This window comes from Accipiter gentilis, chromosome Z, assembly GCF_929443795.1.
Source record: "Accipiter gentilis chromosome Z, bAccGen1.1, whole genome shotgun sequence".
Taxonomy (NCBI): Eukaryota; Metazoa; Chordata; class Aves; order Accipitriformes; family Accipitridae; genus Astur; species Astur gentilis.
In genome coordinates this window covers 35,080,517-35,095,684 of record NC_064919.1, presented here as the reverse complement: position 1 = coordinate 35,095,684, position 15,168 = coordinate 35,080,517, and the positions used below count along the sequence as shown (strand labels likewise).

The window sequence follows — 15,168 nt, the reverse complement described above, 5'->3', positions numbered from 1 at the left end:
GATTCTGGCAAATGCATTGTTATATTTGGTATCCTTTGTCTGACACGGGCAGCTTAACTTTTGATTAATATTCCAGATGGTGTTACTTCCTCAAAACTCACATTGTCCACCCAGCTGATCACAGATAAACTGTTTTCTTCATCAAAATTGGTTGCCAGGTTGACTTGGGCTTCTCATGAAGGAAACTTGAAGCTCAGTTCTCTTGATTAGTGTGTAAACTCTTACCTGGACTCTGTCAGAATGCTTAAAGTCAGTGCGATGCTTTCAAAATTGATAGGAGTCCCTGACTGAATGGAGTTTCACAAATCGTAAGTTGAAAGTGTCACAAGTCTTAAACAGGAAAATGAAGCTTCTGACTTTTTCCAGTTTCTCAGCTTTTTTTCCCCCACTTTCTTCTGAGTTGTATGATATTCTCTATACCTTGACATACAGGACAGCTTTTTTAAAGTATGAAAACTGAGATTATATAAGTGGAGATGTAAGAAAAGCATCAAAGTTTGCAAAGCATAAAATGATGGATTTTGGCAATGTAGCCTGTGGGCTATTAGAAAAGCCAATTTGGGTCTGAAATTGGTGGCTTAATTCTTAACTCTGCTCCCTTTTGCAGTTCCCTAAATAATCCCTTTGTAGGTCACCTTGTTAACTGTAAGCACATAGCAGTGGCCAGAAAACTTATTTTGTAACAGGGGCTTGTATTTGCAACTGGGCCCCTGGAAGCTTTTGCAATACAGAGCACATGCCTTTATACCGCTGCTGAACTAAGCCTGGGAAAGTATGAATTTTAGCAAAAACATGGATTTGTTTTGTCTACACATTTTTACCTCCAGGCCTGCTTCTCTTCAAGGCCTTGTTTAGAAATGGACTTGCATTCTTGTCACTCAAACCTACTTCAGTGCCTCAGTATGGATGCACATGAATTTCTTTATATCTACTTTCTATACCTATGTTATGTAAAACCTGATGCAAATTCCCGTAAATTTCTATCCACCTTTCAGAAACATGCTGAAGACTCCCCATTTCTGGGTTTTCCCTGGTTTAATTTGGGTTAAAACATATCATTAACTAACCAGTGGTGAGTGTGTACATTGACTGTCTCTGCATTTCTTTGGCTTTGTGTAAGGCTCTAAGAATGAGACCCAACTGTTTGACTAGCTCAGTTAGGACATGATTCAAGGAGACTTCTCACTTTAAATCTATGAGGAAAAGGTCTGTGACAAAAGTCTCTGTATGACAAAGTTTGGTTCTGAATCGTTTTTTTAAATAGACCAAGATACTTCATGACATACAGAAGTAGAAGTGGGAAATGCTAGTTTTCTGAAGTGATATGCTTTGTAGCTTTTCTGCTGCTGTTTTAAAGCATGGTACATACAGATGTCGGTATGTGTCAGTACTATTATTTACCTTTGTACTGTATTTCTGAAATTTAATCTGTAGGAGGTGGGAGGTGAGGTTGTACTCCAGCAATACGTGTGGCACAACATGAGGTACAGACAAGTTATATTAATGCTCTGAGCCATACAGAATTTGCAAAGCCTAACTCAGGCAAATATTGAGAATAGCTTTGTAATGAGCACATCATTGAAAAGTCTGTAACAAACCCCACCAGACGCTTCCCTCATCCAGAGGTATCTTGCTGCTGGGAACTGAGCATATGTGGACATTAGACAATGTGACACCTTTTGTGAGCATAAAAGATGCTAACAATTTCCTCTGACTTTCTAATTCCTCATACAACATAGCTAAATGAGCAGAGTGGCCTTCTGCCATTTCCCTAACTCATAGGCTGTTGCTTTGCAGCTGCTGCTTTCCTGGTGGTAACTGCACCTCAGTGTTCCTGTGTCCTGAAATCCCACTCAGATTTTTTTTTTAGGTGGAAGCACACAAATATTTGTGAAGCACTTTGCACATCTTCAGTGGTACGTGCCACTGTACTGCAGTCCTAAGTTTGGTGCACCTTTTAAGTATGGTGCACTTAAAACTGTAAATTTAGTTTGTTACAAGCTTGTTTCCAAAAGAGATGCAGTTTGAACTTATATGCAAATTCTAGCATGTGTTAGTAATTGAAAACACTGCAAGACAGGCTATCAATTTAATTTAGATTTCGGATTATTATCAGATAGATTTAACTCAGAAGGGAAGTCATACCTAAATATGAAAGGAAGCACTATTAACCAGTGAGCCGGTGGACTATTCTTGTTCGCCTTCCTGTGCTGGGCAGGAATATGCATAATTGAAAGTCCTTGCATTGTATGCCTTACAGTTGAAAGCTGTTCTTAATCCTTTCAAGGTTTTACTGATTCACTGCTGAGTGAAAAATTATGGTTGATATTTAACCAATCAGCCTTTGGGTCTTTCCTTTTTCTGGTTAAAAAGTAAATAGTGTAAGCCTAAAGATTTCTTTCAGGAGGAGCTTTTGTACTCTCTCAGTTGGTGAGAAAATTAAGTTTTGAATGTGCAAAAATACAAAAAAGGGGCAACTTCTGAGAAGCATCAGCATTTGGTTAGTTTGGTAAATTTTGCTTTCAGAAGGTAAAGTCTTATATTCACCATTATGTGAATAATTCTACTGGCTTGGAGAAAGGTGTTTTTCATAAACTTTATCCCTTCGTTAGGGGGAAAGAGGGAAGAAGGGGGCCCTCAGTGTAATTATCCTGGATTAGCTAGCCAGCCTAGCACAGTGAAGGTCAAAACCTAAAGCTGAGCACTGCCTCTGTTCAGTGAACAGTTGTTACTTCCCTGCAAGTGCTTTGCTTTTGGCAGGTGAGAAGTCCTGATGAACCTGGGCAATGTTAAGGCGTTGATTGCAGATGATGGCAGTTTCTCCGAGGCTTGTACATGAGCATTTGTTGCTAGTCTGTGTGCTGGTTTTACACCTCATGCAAGAGGCTTTTGATTTCTGATTTCTGTGGCCCTCCAAGCACAGCAGGAACCCCCCAGACTTCATCCAGCTACCTGAGGGCTGAGTGAGGCTGGGCATGAGTCAGTGCCCTGCTGTGTACGGTAGCTTGAATGGGAAGACCAGAAAAACTAAGTTTTAGGGGGGGGGGGGGGAAAATATCAGTCATTATTCATCTCCTCTGGATGATGCAGCACAACTTTATGGAGAAATACAAATCTACCAGGTATCATAGAAAACCTCTTCTGCAATCGGAAAAAGAAGGGGACTGGAAATCTGTTTTGCATGTCCAGCTTGAGATCCTCGCTGTGTCCCTTTGCATTACCTGTGGTGGCTTGGAGCCATTCATTAATGTGTGTTCAGGAGTCTGTGAAAGCTTGGTGGTCATGCCGCCAGGAAACACAACACTGAGCATGACAGAGTTGGCCTTGAGTTCAGCTTCACTTGGAAAACAGGCAATCAATATTTGCTAAATGTGAGTTGCCAAAGTAGGGCCTTGTTTTCAAAAAGCATTGGCGTTTAAGTCCACAGTTTACAGGGTCTGCTGGATATAGAGATACTTTAGTGTTGAATCAGATGTAAAAAGAGGAGGCATTTAAGTTTCTTCCCAGAGAAAGGAAGTATTGAGCATGAAGCCTAAAGTCACTCCTCTGCTTTGTAGGAACAAAAGGAAAACTTGTGTTTTGAAGCTGGAAGCTGGAGGGAGTTCTCTAGGAAGTGATCTTTTCAGGCCATCATATGCTTTGTTACCACCAGTACATGATCTTCACATCCCGCCCCCCTCCCCGCCGCCTTCAAAATAGTTTAAGGCAGAGGAAGGTTTTTTCTGTGGCATGGCCTACCAGATGATCTGAAAAAGTACTGCCTTCAAAATACAGGCTTCTGCTTTACTAGTTCAGTTTCCTTAATGGGTGTCTGATCTCCTTGCTACTTTTTCTTTGTTGGTAAAATGTTAAAACTAACATTTTGTAAACCAGTGGCGACTCTGCAGCTCTTTTTAATGCACTGCAACTACTGGGTGCTATAAAGAGCCTTGATAGGCAGTGATTACTGATGGAGTGATGTGGAAGATGAACCACCAAAATATGTAATAGTATGGTAGGAGCTTGCTGTTTTCCTGCATGTACTGTCTATGACTGTCCTGTGTAGTTCTCTGCACTGCTGTGGTAATTCACAGGTTTCCTGTTAATAATGTAATGGGGAAAATACTGGCTCCTAAAAGGAATTCGTACCTCTCTGACAGCTGGCCAGATCCTCAGTGTTTTAGCAGGACCTTGGAGGGGGAGCAGTTTTCACCCTTTGATTTCCTCTTTACATGACTGTTGTGGCGCAAAAGGAGCATTGTAAGAAGTGAAAAACATGTGTTCTTCTTCACTGTTTCACATTTCTTCACTGTTCCCGATATCTCTCCAACATTGTACCTGTCACTTGTGAACTATTTGTCCTAATATTCCTAAAACACTACTGAATGTTTCCTGTGCTCTTGCATGGCAGAAGCTGAGACCAATTTTGAGGGAATTGAGAGCAAGTTTTCCTTAAGGACGCCTGCAGAGCCCGATGAGGATGTCTGCTACCTGGTTCCTGGGCAGGTGGACAGCCTGGCACAGTGCAACTTCAACCATACCAGTAAAACCTTTGTGGTGATCCATGGGTGGACGGTAAGAAGAAAGGGGAGGAACCTCCCTTTTAACCACACTCCTGATAAACTGTGCTAGATAGGTCAGCTGAGGTGTCTATACACCACAGATGATATTAAGATATCTCCTTTTTTTTAATTAAAAAACTCCAACCCAACAGGTGACAGGAATGTATGAGAGTTGGGTCCCGAAGCTGGTGGATGCTCTGTACAAGAGGGAACCTGATTCAAATGTCATCGTGGTGGACTGGCTAATTCGAGCTCAGCAACACTACCCAGTGTCTGCTGCATACACTAAGCTGGTGGGAAAGGACGTTGCTATGTTTATTGACTGGATGGAGGTAAGACATGTAGTCACAAGTCTCACATTGCTGTTTTGTTTCCTAGGACATTATGTACAATTATGCAGCTGTGTTAGTCATCTCCTGTTGGGTAGATGGAGTTAAGCTGTTGCAGACAGTACTTTTGCTGGACTGGTAGAATCCCAGCTTTAATGGTTATCCCTTACACAAGAAGGTCTTTATAGTGCGTTCCAGAAACTTCAGCTTGTGGTCTGTGGAGCCATGTGAGTCCACAGTATTTCTGAAGGCTCTGTGAGACATAGCTATAAAAGACAGGTTCCTATATATTATACAGCAGCCAGCCTTTGGGAAACAGAAGTCTGCCCTGCCTTTGGGGAATACTTAGGAGATCCAGAAACTGGTGGGGAGGAGGTAGGTGAAGACCTTTGATATAATACACAGCCCTGTGTTCTGTCCTTCATTCTGCATTCCTCTCTGCTTAGATTTTTGCCTTAAATTAGTTAACTCAAGCAACCTAGTATGGCACAAAATTATGTTAATTGTATTTAGTGTTCTTCTGTTATTCACGGCTCAAAGAAATCCCAGTGTTTACAGAACATTTTCCCCTTGTGTCTTCTGATGTTTTTCCATTTGAGTTCAAACTTTAACAAATCGCTGTCTTCTGCAGGAGCAATTCAATTATCCTCTCAACAATGTCCACTTGCTGGGGTACAGTCTAGGTGCTCATGCTGCTGGAATTGCTGGAAGCCTGACCAAGAAGAAGGTGAACCGAATTACTGGTAAGAAAACCTGTGGTTGTAGAGTGGAGAGTCCTGTCTCTTCCATGGTGAATTATTATGTTCCTCTGGAAAATCACCAGAATAATTGTTGCTTGTTGGCAGTACTTAGGTTATGTGTTCATGCTTTATTGAATCAGCAGGGCTGATATTTCTGTAGTAGAACTGGAGAAGATTCAGAAAAAAGCAGCAAAGGTGGTGGGTGAGAAGCCTTGATCTGCTTCTGCACAAGTGAGTGAGTAGGCAGGGATTCATTGACCATAAAAAGAGATGAACTGGGGGGATGTGATCAAGACTGGCCAGATCCATGGCTTGGAGAAGGTCACCATATCTCTTGCAGCATGAGAACTTCAGCTGGCTGTCTTCATCCAGGTGGTCATCCCTTGCAGCTGCTGGGAGCTGTTCAAAAAGAATAGGAGATAGATCATCCTGCAATGGGTGTCCTGCAGAGCTCTTTGCCATGGGATGCTGTGGATGCAAGTTTATAGAGGCTTAAAGGGAGACTGGAGAGATAATCAGAAGAGATCCACTGTGGGTTACTAAAAAAAATTAACTCTAACAGGCTCAAGTAATATTCTAGGTTGAAAATAATACTGGGAGAGTTTTGGGAAGGGGAGGGAAGTATACATATGCGTGCCCTGTTCCTGTGCATGCCTAGATGTCTGCTTAGGGTGATTTTTGGAGGCTGAGAAGTGTGCTAGACAAGGCAGAGTGCACAACCATGGTGGGGCTGATTTACAGCCCAGCACCTGGAGAGCTGAGCCCTTACCCCTGATCTTGGTGACAAAGGAAATGCCAACTTGAGCAAATGAGGCTAAGAAAATCACTCATCTGTGGTGCCCTTGCTACTGAGAGAGCTTGTGAGCGGCATTCAAATGGGAGCCTAGCTCCCTTCCTCCTGGCACCCTTTGCCCTTTCACCTGAACCTAGCTGTGATCCCAGATCTGCAGGAGTGCTGGGGGTGGGCGGGATAGGCAGCAGTTCCATCAGGAAAGGCTGACTCCTGACAGGTGGCAGATTAAAATGAGGAGGCCAAAGCACTAGTCTGTCGACCCTTCCTTTCTCTGACCTGCAGCTATGTTGCTTTCACTGAGGCTGCCAAATTAGTCAAATACCAGTTATGCCCCCATGGTTGCCCTCGGTGCCCAGGATGAACCTTTCCCTGGGAAAGCAGCATCACCTTTGAGCACAGGGAGTAATGGGATGTGGTCCCTGAAGTCCTCACAGCAGAGGGGGAGGCAGCTCAGACCAGATGAGGCTAACCAGGGGTGGGCAACCCAGGTACCTGTCCCCAGGTGTGGGCTGCAGAAAAGACATGTCCCTTCAGCTCTGCCTTCAAGCCATCTCTCAAGTAGTTGTCTAGATTCAAGAGATAGTACTTGTTCACTGGCAGAATAGTTCTGGGTGTTTTTCATGTCAGTGTTGCTGCAGCTTGACAGTTCACCATTATAATCCCTCTTAGGCATGTAGACAGTGAAGCTCTCATTTATGTTTCCCACTTGTTCCCTAGCAGGGAGTTAGCAGCAAGACACATTCCACACTTCAGATAGAAATTTTACAATTCTTGACAAGAGAGGAAGACATTGAGAAAACATTTACTAGCTTGTTTCTTCCATACACTGGAAATGCTACAGGCATGAGGAAGCTATCTGGGCTTCTTTACTTATGTTTACATACACCTTATTTTTTTAAACAGTGACAGCATTTCAAGGTAGTGTACTTGATTCTCCTATATACAAGAATGCTATTTAAATGATCCCAGTGTAATGTTTGCAGTGACACCAGCACCATATGCAATACTCCAGCCCAATGTGGTAGCTGAGTTTGGCATTTGTTATCACTGTCAGTGTCCTTGGCAGACAATAATCTCAGTTTTTCTTTGTGGTTTGCCCCATAAAGGGCTGGATCCAGCTGGTCCTACCTTTGAGTATGCTGATGCCCTCACCCGCCTCTCCCCGGATGATGCTGACTTTGTGGATGTCCTACACACCTACACTCGAGGCTCTCCAGACCGCAGCATTGGGATCCAGAAGCCTGTTGGACACATTGATATTTATCCTAATGGTGGAGGTTTCCAGCCAGGTTGCAACTTGGGAGAAGCACTCCGTCTGATTGCTGAAAAAGGCTTTGCAGGTGAGGCTGCTCTGAAACAAACAGTATCACATCCAAAGGGTGATCTTCAATAGCCTGCAGGTTTCCTGCAAGCAAAGATCTCTTTGAGAGGCACAGGAACTTATTCTTTTAAAGTGCTTTTAAAAGTCACCCTGTAAAGCCCAGCTGTGGTGTAGGAGATGGTGCCTGTTGACAGCACTGCTTAGGGGTTTATATCATTATATGCATGTATGTATACATATTAAACATTTTTGTTCTTTCAAGATGTGGATCAGCTGGTAAAATGCTCCCATGAACGATCCATCCACCTCTTCATTGACTCCCTCCTCTATGAAGAAAAGCCCAGCATGGCTTACCGCTGTAACACAAAGGAGGCCTTTGAGAAGGGTCTCTGCCTGAGCTGCCGGAAGAACCGCTGCAACAATTTGGGTTACAAGGTCAACAGGGTGAGAACGAAGAGAAACACCAAAATGTACTTGAAGACCCGTGCTCAGATGCCCTATAAAGGTAGGTCCTGCATGCTTACTGGTGAGCAAGACTGGTACTTTTGCTCAGCTGTGTGTCAGACTGCGTGCGTGCTGCAGGTGACAATTTGCTGCTTTGGTGCCTGTGGTAAGCAGGGGTGAAGCTTGCCTGCAGTTTGCCATTAAACCCAAACTAAACTGCAGTGTGAGAAAAACAGTATTGTCTTACTCAAGTTGTGGAGGTGGTGGGCAGAAAACAAAGGCAGGTGTTTTGTAACAAGTTCCTAAGTAGCAAAATTAAGATGACTTGCTCTGTGGCCCAGTCACTTGGAACAACTGGGTCTTGCAAATTTTTTCAGTATTTTTCATCCAAATGAATTTTTCCTACTGCTGGGAAATAATCAGCAGAGCTCAGCGTGGTGCACAACTTCTTTAAAGCTTTGCAACCATCGGACTTGTGCCTTCCATAGTGCCTTTGCCAGAGGAGCACCAGCCCTTGTTAAAATACTGCAGCACTTTTTGATTCCCATTGCCACAGTGGTAGATCTGAGAAGGACACTGCCAGAAAGTACTGTAAGCTTCTGAGTTTAGTTTTACTACTTTATTTTTTTCCCCTTTCTAGCTTTGACTGTACCACATGGTATGTTCATTGTGTGTGTTTTGTGATGGACCAGCAATCAGAGGGCACATTCCTGCAGTGTTAGAACAGCTGTAAAACTGGTGTTTTTCTTGTATTTGTTGCTTAATCTGCAATGTCAGTGGGCTTGAATTTTTTTTCGCTGAGGCTCCTCTGTGAGGAGGGCACAACTCACTTGTTTCAACTCAAGGACAGCAAGTCTTACAGATTTATAACAGGTTTGAAGGTGATACTGCAGACTCTGTTTTTTTTTTACGGTGGCAGTCAACTTAAATGCAGAGTTAAGTTGCCAGAACTGCGAAGTGTTTTTATATCATTATTCCCTGGCATCCTAATCTTTACCTCCTCACAAAAATAGTTCCCTGGATACCTGCAGGGAACTAAACTCCTCAGTTTAGTGATACTGGTGTATTCCAGCCTAGGATTTGCATGGGGATTATTGGGTGGTTTTGTCACCAGCAGTCTCTTTGGAGGTTGAGTTTTTTCCTAATGGCCTTTTCTTTTGTGTTCTTCTAGTCTTCCATTACCAGGTCAAGATCCATTTCTTTGGAAAGACTAATATGACCAAGACAAACCAGCCATTCCTGATCTCTTTCTATGGCACTCTAGATGAGAGCGAGAACATTGCTTTCACACTGTGAGTAGCTACAGAAACAACTTCAATGTACTGTTGGGTCTACCTAAATCTGTTAAAGTCCCAGCTGAAAAAACTTGTTCTAGCTCCAGCTACAGGGTCCCAGAATCTGCTCTTGCCCTTGATCAAGGGGATGCATCCACTGCTGAAGCTAATGATCTAAGCTCTATAGGACTTGTTCTTGATAAGAGATCTGAAATATGGAAATGTGAAGTCTGACCTGTGGCTCAGCCTAATAACAATTTTTCTGGTGTGGCAGTTTTTTTGTTTTCTTCTTTTCAGTATCTTGATGCCATGTTCCACCTGTGTTAAAACTCCTTGAAAGCACACTGCAACCTGAAGTTAACTGTTTGATGGGTCTGAGGGCCTCAGTGCAGAAGCTGAGGGAGACATGGGATTTGCTTCCACAGCTCTGCAAATAAGCAGAAGTCTGTGCTTACATCCCTGCACATGGGCTGGCAGGGTATGGGGCAGGAAAGCACCAAAGTCTGTTTACTGCTCCAAGGAACCTAAGCTGTTCCTGGCTGGTGCTTGTCTGGCTTCTCTGAGAGCCACCAGCACTGCAGAAGACACCCCTTGCCTGGCAGTCTGTCCCAGGATTTTACCAGCCTTGCTGCAGGTAGCTTTTCCTGGTGCCTTTACAAAAGCTTAAAGTGTTTTTTCCTTATTCCACCTGTCAGAACTATGGAAAAGGTTGCTTCCTTCCTCTCTGAAGTACATAAAGTCCTGGTTCTGTTTCCCCTTAATTTTCTTTCTGTCCAACAGTTCTTTTTTTTTTTCCCTCCTTTATTCCCTTTCCCACAGGCCTGAAGTCTCCTCAAACAAGACTTTCTCCTTCCTGATTTACACAGAAGTGGATATTGGTGACCTGCTTATGCTGAAGCTGCAGTGGGAAAAAGACAGCTTCTTCAGCTGGTCAGACTGGTGGACTCCTTTTACATTTGACATCCAGAGAGTCAGAGTGAAGTCAGGAGAAACTCAGAAAAAGTAACTTGTTTTGATTGTTATAAGCTAAATTAGTTTTAATTGACAGTGTTTCCTTATCCCTGGTATCTCGCAGGGCAGGACAAAACATGGATAGCAGTTACAAACAGGTGCAGCACTGATAATGAGGGCTGGTGGCACCAAACTGGTTTTTATGTCAGCCAGGTTCAGTTGTTTGCTTCCACTGGGATTTGCAATCTGTAGTTTCACTCCCACATAATGCATTTGCATACCACTGTCTTGTGTGCATCAGGTCAGTTATAACATCTAGGAGAGGATCTCCATGAACCAACATCTCTGACTGTATTTGCAGTTCCTCTCCTCCTTTCTCTTGCTGGACATTTGCATAAGTTTTCTTGCAAAGAGCATGCTTAGACAGATTTTTAGAAACCCTTCCAAAAGTGCATTTGCACAAGAAATCATTGCTTCATTAAGCTGGATTTTCTTAGGAGTTGAATACCTGAATGGTGGGTGGGTGAAATGTGAAATGTGACTGTTGCAGGATGTTGCTAATGCATGAATGTTAAAACAGCAATTGCTTTGACAATCTTATTAAAATACTTATATTCACTAGACATGAGATCTGTTAGCAGAAAATGGACCCCGAACATAGTACACATGTCCTATGTACAGTATTGTGTATATGTTCCTCCTTTGAATAAATGAGGCAGTCACTTGATCAAAGAACAGTCACCAGAGCTGAACAAATATAGGGGGGGGGAAAGTACTGATAAATAGAAAAGCAACTGCTCAGGTTTGCTGGAATTGGCAACCTACTTTGTTTGCAAGCATTTGAGGGAGTAAGGCTTTCTTCCAAGATAATTCACCTGACAAAAAAAGTCATACAAGGACCGGTGTAAATAAAGATCCAAGAGACTTTGAGATAGAGCTTGTGGTCTCTTAGCCACCAGAAGACTTTATGTAAAGGACGAGCAAAAGTTATGGCTACAGTTTGAGCTCCATGCATAATGGTCTTGCCAGGTTTTTTTTTGCACAGTGTTTCTTTTGTCACACAATTGTCTTTTAAAAATCACTTTCTCACAGGCTTGTAGAGTAGTAGTGCCCCACATGACAAAGTATAAAGACTGCTTCCAAGCACCAGTCCTGTTCCTATGGTTAAAGAGGCATCTGGCTCAGTCATGCGATTGTCCAATATTTATTCCACAGGGTGGTGTTCTGTTCTCGAGATGGCACCTCGCATCTCAGTAAGGGAGAAGAGGCAGCAATATTTGTGAAATGTGCAGATGAGCCCGTCAACAAGAAGAGAGGAGGGTATGAGTGATCACTATTGTTTCTGGGTTGGGAGAAACTTGAGTGGTAGCAGGAAGATCTAATAAAACTTCCCGATTTAGTTGGCTTGTGCACTAGGCTGCTCAAGGCATCTGAAGCATCACAACTCAGACTAACCTGAGGTTTGCTTATGGCAGCCTTGGCAGTTTCAAAACCCCTAATTTGGTTCTTTGCTAACCATCTCCTTGTGTGGTTGTTAGCATGTCTGAAAAACAAGTACAACTCAGTGCCTCTCATGTTCTCATGGTGGCCAAGTATAAATGACTGTTAGAGTTTACAGACAAGGCACTGACACAAAGAGGAGAGCATGCCTCTATCTATAGATACCCTGCATTTACCCTTAATGGAAGAACATCCAAACATCCCTACTGAGTCAGTCCAGAGCCCTTCCTCCTCACTGGCCAGCAGCAGATTCAGAGGCTGGTACAGAAACTGAGCAGGCATCTGCAGGTGCTTTCCCTGGCACACTGCTTTCTGCTGGCAACTGTACCATGAGTGACTTCCTGAGATTTGCATCTCTGATTTGGATCGGAGATTGAGTCTTTGTGTTTAATAGCCCTTGGTGCACTTTCATTATTTGATCAATAATTTTTCTGACCCAGAGTAAACTTTCAAATGTGGGGCCAGCTTTATTTGGACTTTATCCACTAAAGTTTGAGCTGGAAAAGTGGTTATATTTATTTTGGTGCAATTGCTGTGTGTGAAAGGTCTCATGGGGACACTTCTATACTGAGATCTAGTTCTGCATAAAAAGGCATGTGTGCTGACCTTCACTCCAAGGTAATGACCTGGAGAGGCCTTGAGAGTTCTGTGTGTGTATCTGACATGTAAAATCAAGCAGCAGCCAGGAAGAGCCCATGCATGTAACTTATTTTCCTGTTAAATAGTATTTTTTAATCTTAAGTCTCAAGAATAAGACAAAAAGAACAAGTATCTTACCTTCTTCTCTTCACCTTATCTGTCTTCCCCCACCCTGCCACAGTGCCAAGAAAGCCTCTAAAGAAAATTCTGCTGATGAATCTGCGTAAGTGACAAGAATGAAGATTTTCCACACTGGGGAGGAGGAGAGTCTGTTCATCCCTGCAGACTGGATGTTCAGAAACAAATATATAGAAATATTTACCCACTGCTGGCTTTTTGCCTGCTATTTCTAGCTATCTTCTTGTAAGGAAGTGTCAGCATACAAAGTTACTAACCATAAAGATACATTATCCAAATAATTAAAAACAAAAAGAAACCCGCAAAACAACTTGCCAAAGGCTTGAGGGCTGGGAAGGAATAAGTAATTTTGCTTAATCATGGTGCCTTGTGACAAGGTTTCTTGACATCAAATCCTCTATAGAAATTTTCTAGTATTTATTGAAAAGAAGCAAAGCCCTGTACCTGGCTTTTCTTCCTTTTTAGGAGTATTCTGAAGCTGGACAGGTTTTCTTCTGGCTTGGCTGAGTTTTCAGACAGCTCGGTAACTAGACTTCATTGTCTTCAAGTGTGTGTTTAGCAAATGAGTATGTTTCTCACGTGAAAACACCTTTGCTGTGTGTATTACTAAAAGGTGTCAGGGACTGACTTAATATGGGGATGTATTTTCTAGTTTGTTGTTATGAATGTGTTTTACTGGGGGTAGATGCCAGTGCTGCTTAGCAATAGGTATGATCTGTTAAGCTATATACTTCTATGCAGCTTACCCTGGAATAAATAGCAGTTGTAGGAGAAGACAGCAATACCAGTGTCCTGTGCAGACATTGAATTTTTCATGTGCGCTTTCATTCCTTGAAAATGAAACTATCTGGCCTCCAACACTGTGTGAATAAGGAACTGCAAAGAAATTGAGCTACCAGAAACTGCAGGAAACAGATTTGTGTGGGTTCCCCCCCGCCCTGACTTGCTTGCATTCCATATGCCAAAACTCTGACAGTTTCTCTGCTCTTTGACACCAAATGTAAATCATGCAGCTGAGTGGCTGCTGTATGCAGTCTTCAGTGCAAGTGAAGCTACTTTGACAGGTGACAAGCATGCTCATGCTTCCCTGTCCTGGAATTATGACTGCCAGTGACCCACCTTGGTTTGTTGCTTGGCTGTGATACAGCCGTAGATCCTAGTAGCTGCTTGTTTTTCTGACATGAGTTGGAATCTGGCAAAGAGCAGGAGCTGTGATAGTTAAAAAGAGCCTGACTGTGTGATGAACAAGAATGAATACTCTGAAAAACACTTGAATTAGACATGCTGCAAGTTGCCAAAAATAAAGGCATTCTGCTTCCCCTTTTTTAAGTAACATGTAATTTTTCTAGTGCTCTGAAAGGTTCAGTAGCCCTCTCTTAGCTTTCTAGAATATAAATAAAATACTGGGGAGGCAGAAGGGCTTGAAGGTAGAGACTTGGAGAAGTGTAATGTGAGCTATTGATGCTGGTTTTTATAGTCTTCCTGCATGTGCAAGACAGTGTAGAGGTGGTGATTTCGCCAATATCATCCCATCTTGAAGGCAAAACCAACATGTATGTGTTTATGTGCACAGTTTTTGTTTTTGTTTTTTTTTCCTCCAGCCATGGCTGCTAGTATATTTGGGGATAAAAGTCTTAAACAGTGCAATATGTTGGAATATTAATAACTCTGAAATTGCTCACATTTGATTTCCTAACCCTTAAACTACAGCAGAGATATGATGAGTCACTGAGGGTGAGTATTGAGCCACTGCATCTGAGACCTCTAAAAATAAATATAATGATTTATTCCCTGTAGACTTCACATTTTATTGCAATTTTCGCTTAAGGGTTAAGTTCTCTGGAGATAAACTGTCTGAACAGGTGTGCTCTTAATACAGGATCAAATACAAACACATACAGAACTTGGATACAAAATAGTGAAGGTTCTTGTACATGAGGACACATGATTTAGCTTTGGATGTTATTTATTAGCTGTAAATAAGATATTTATGTGTGTAGTTTGTATATATTGCTAAAATTGCTGACAGACTCTACATTAATACAGTTGTGTGGTATTAATCCTGTACATAGCTTTCAGAGAGATTTTTGTCAACAAACCACTTACACTGCATTATTTCCTATGTGGTTAATACTTTTTTTTTAAAAAGAAAACTCCTCAGTTTTGTACAGAATGGAAGCCTATGGTTTTAATAAAATTCTCAAACTCATGCAAAAGTCCCTAGTTTCCTTTTGATGAAGCGATCTGCTGTATATCTGTTAAGTGAAGGCTGCAGCCTTTTATTTGGATTCTGGAAAAGATGAGGTAAGACTCCTCCTGCCCCCTGGCCTTTCTTTCTGAGAAATGCAAAAATCGCACATCAACACATCAGACAATGACTATGTGCCAGCAAATATCGCTATCACAAGAGAAGTGGCTGGTCACTTGCAGTTTGTGGTTTTGAAGTTTCATGCCCTTTTAAAAACAGCCCTTACTTTGACATGCTCATTTTGATTTTT

The 15,168-nt window shown here is 42.4% G+C and overlaps 1 protein-coding gene across 2 annotated transcripts in view; it reads left to right on the top strand.

Annotated features, from left to right (window-relative positions):
• The window catches only part of LPL (lipoprotein lipase), a 64,673-nt gene extending 49,794 nt beyond the window's left edge, over nucleotides 1-14,879 (top strand). For both annotated transcript variants that reach the window (XM_049795279.1, XM_049795278.1), the window contains exons 2-10: nucleotides 4,391-4,554; nucleotides 4,694-4,873; nucleotides 5,502-5,613; nucleotides 7,510-7,743; nucleotides 7,987-8,229; nucleotides 9,340-9,460; nucleotides 10,262-10,444; nucleotides 11,609-11,713; nucleotides 12,714-14,879. In XM_049795279.1, the coding sequence (XP_049651236.1) occupies nucleotides 4,391-4,554; nucleotides 4,694-4,873; nucleotides 5,502-5,613; nucleotides 7,510-7,743; nucleotides 7,987-8,229; nucleotides 9,340-9,460; nucleotides 10,262-10,444; nucleotides 11,609-11,713; nucleotides 12,714-12,759 (1,388 nt within the window). In that variant the 3' untranslated portion in view covers nucleotides 12,760-14,879. The remainder of the gene's footprint in view (nucleotides 1-4,390; nucleotides 4,555-4,693; nucleotides 4,874-5,501; nucleotides 5,614-7,509; nucleotides 7,744-7,986; nucleotides 8,230-9,339; nucleotides 9,461-10,261; nucleotides 10,445-11,608; nucleotides 11,714-12,713) is intronic.
• The last annotated feature ends 289 nt before the right edge of the window (nucleotides 14,880-15,168 follow it).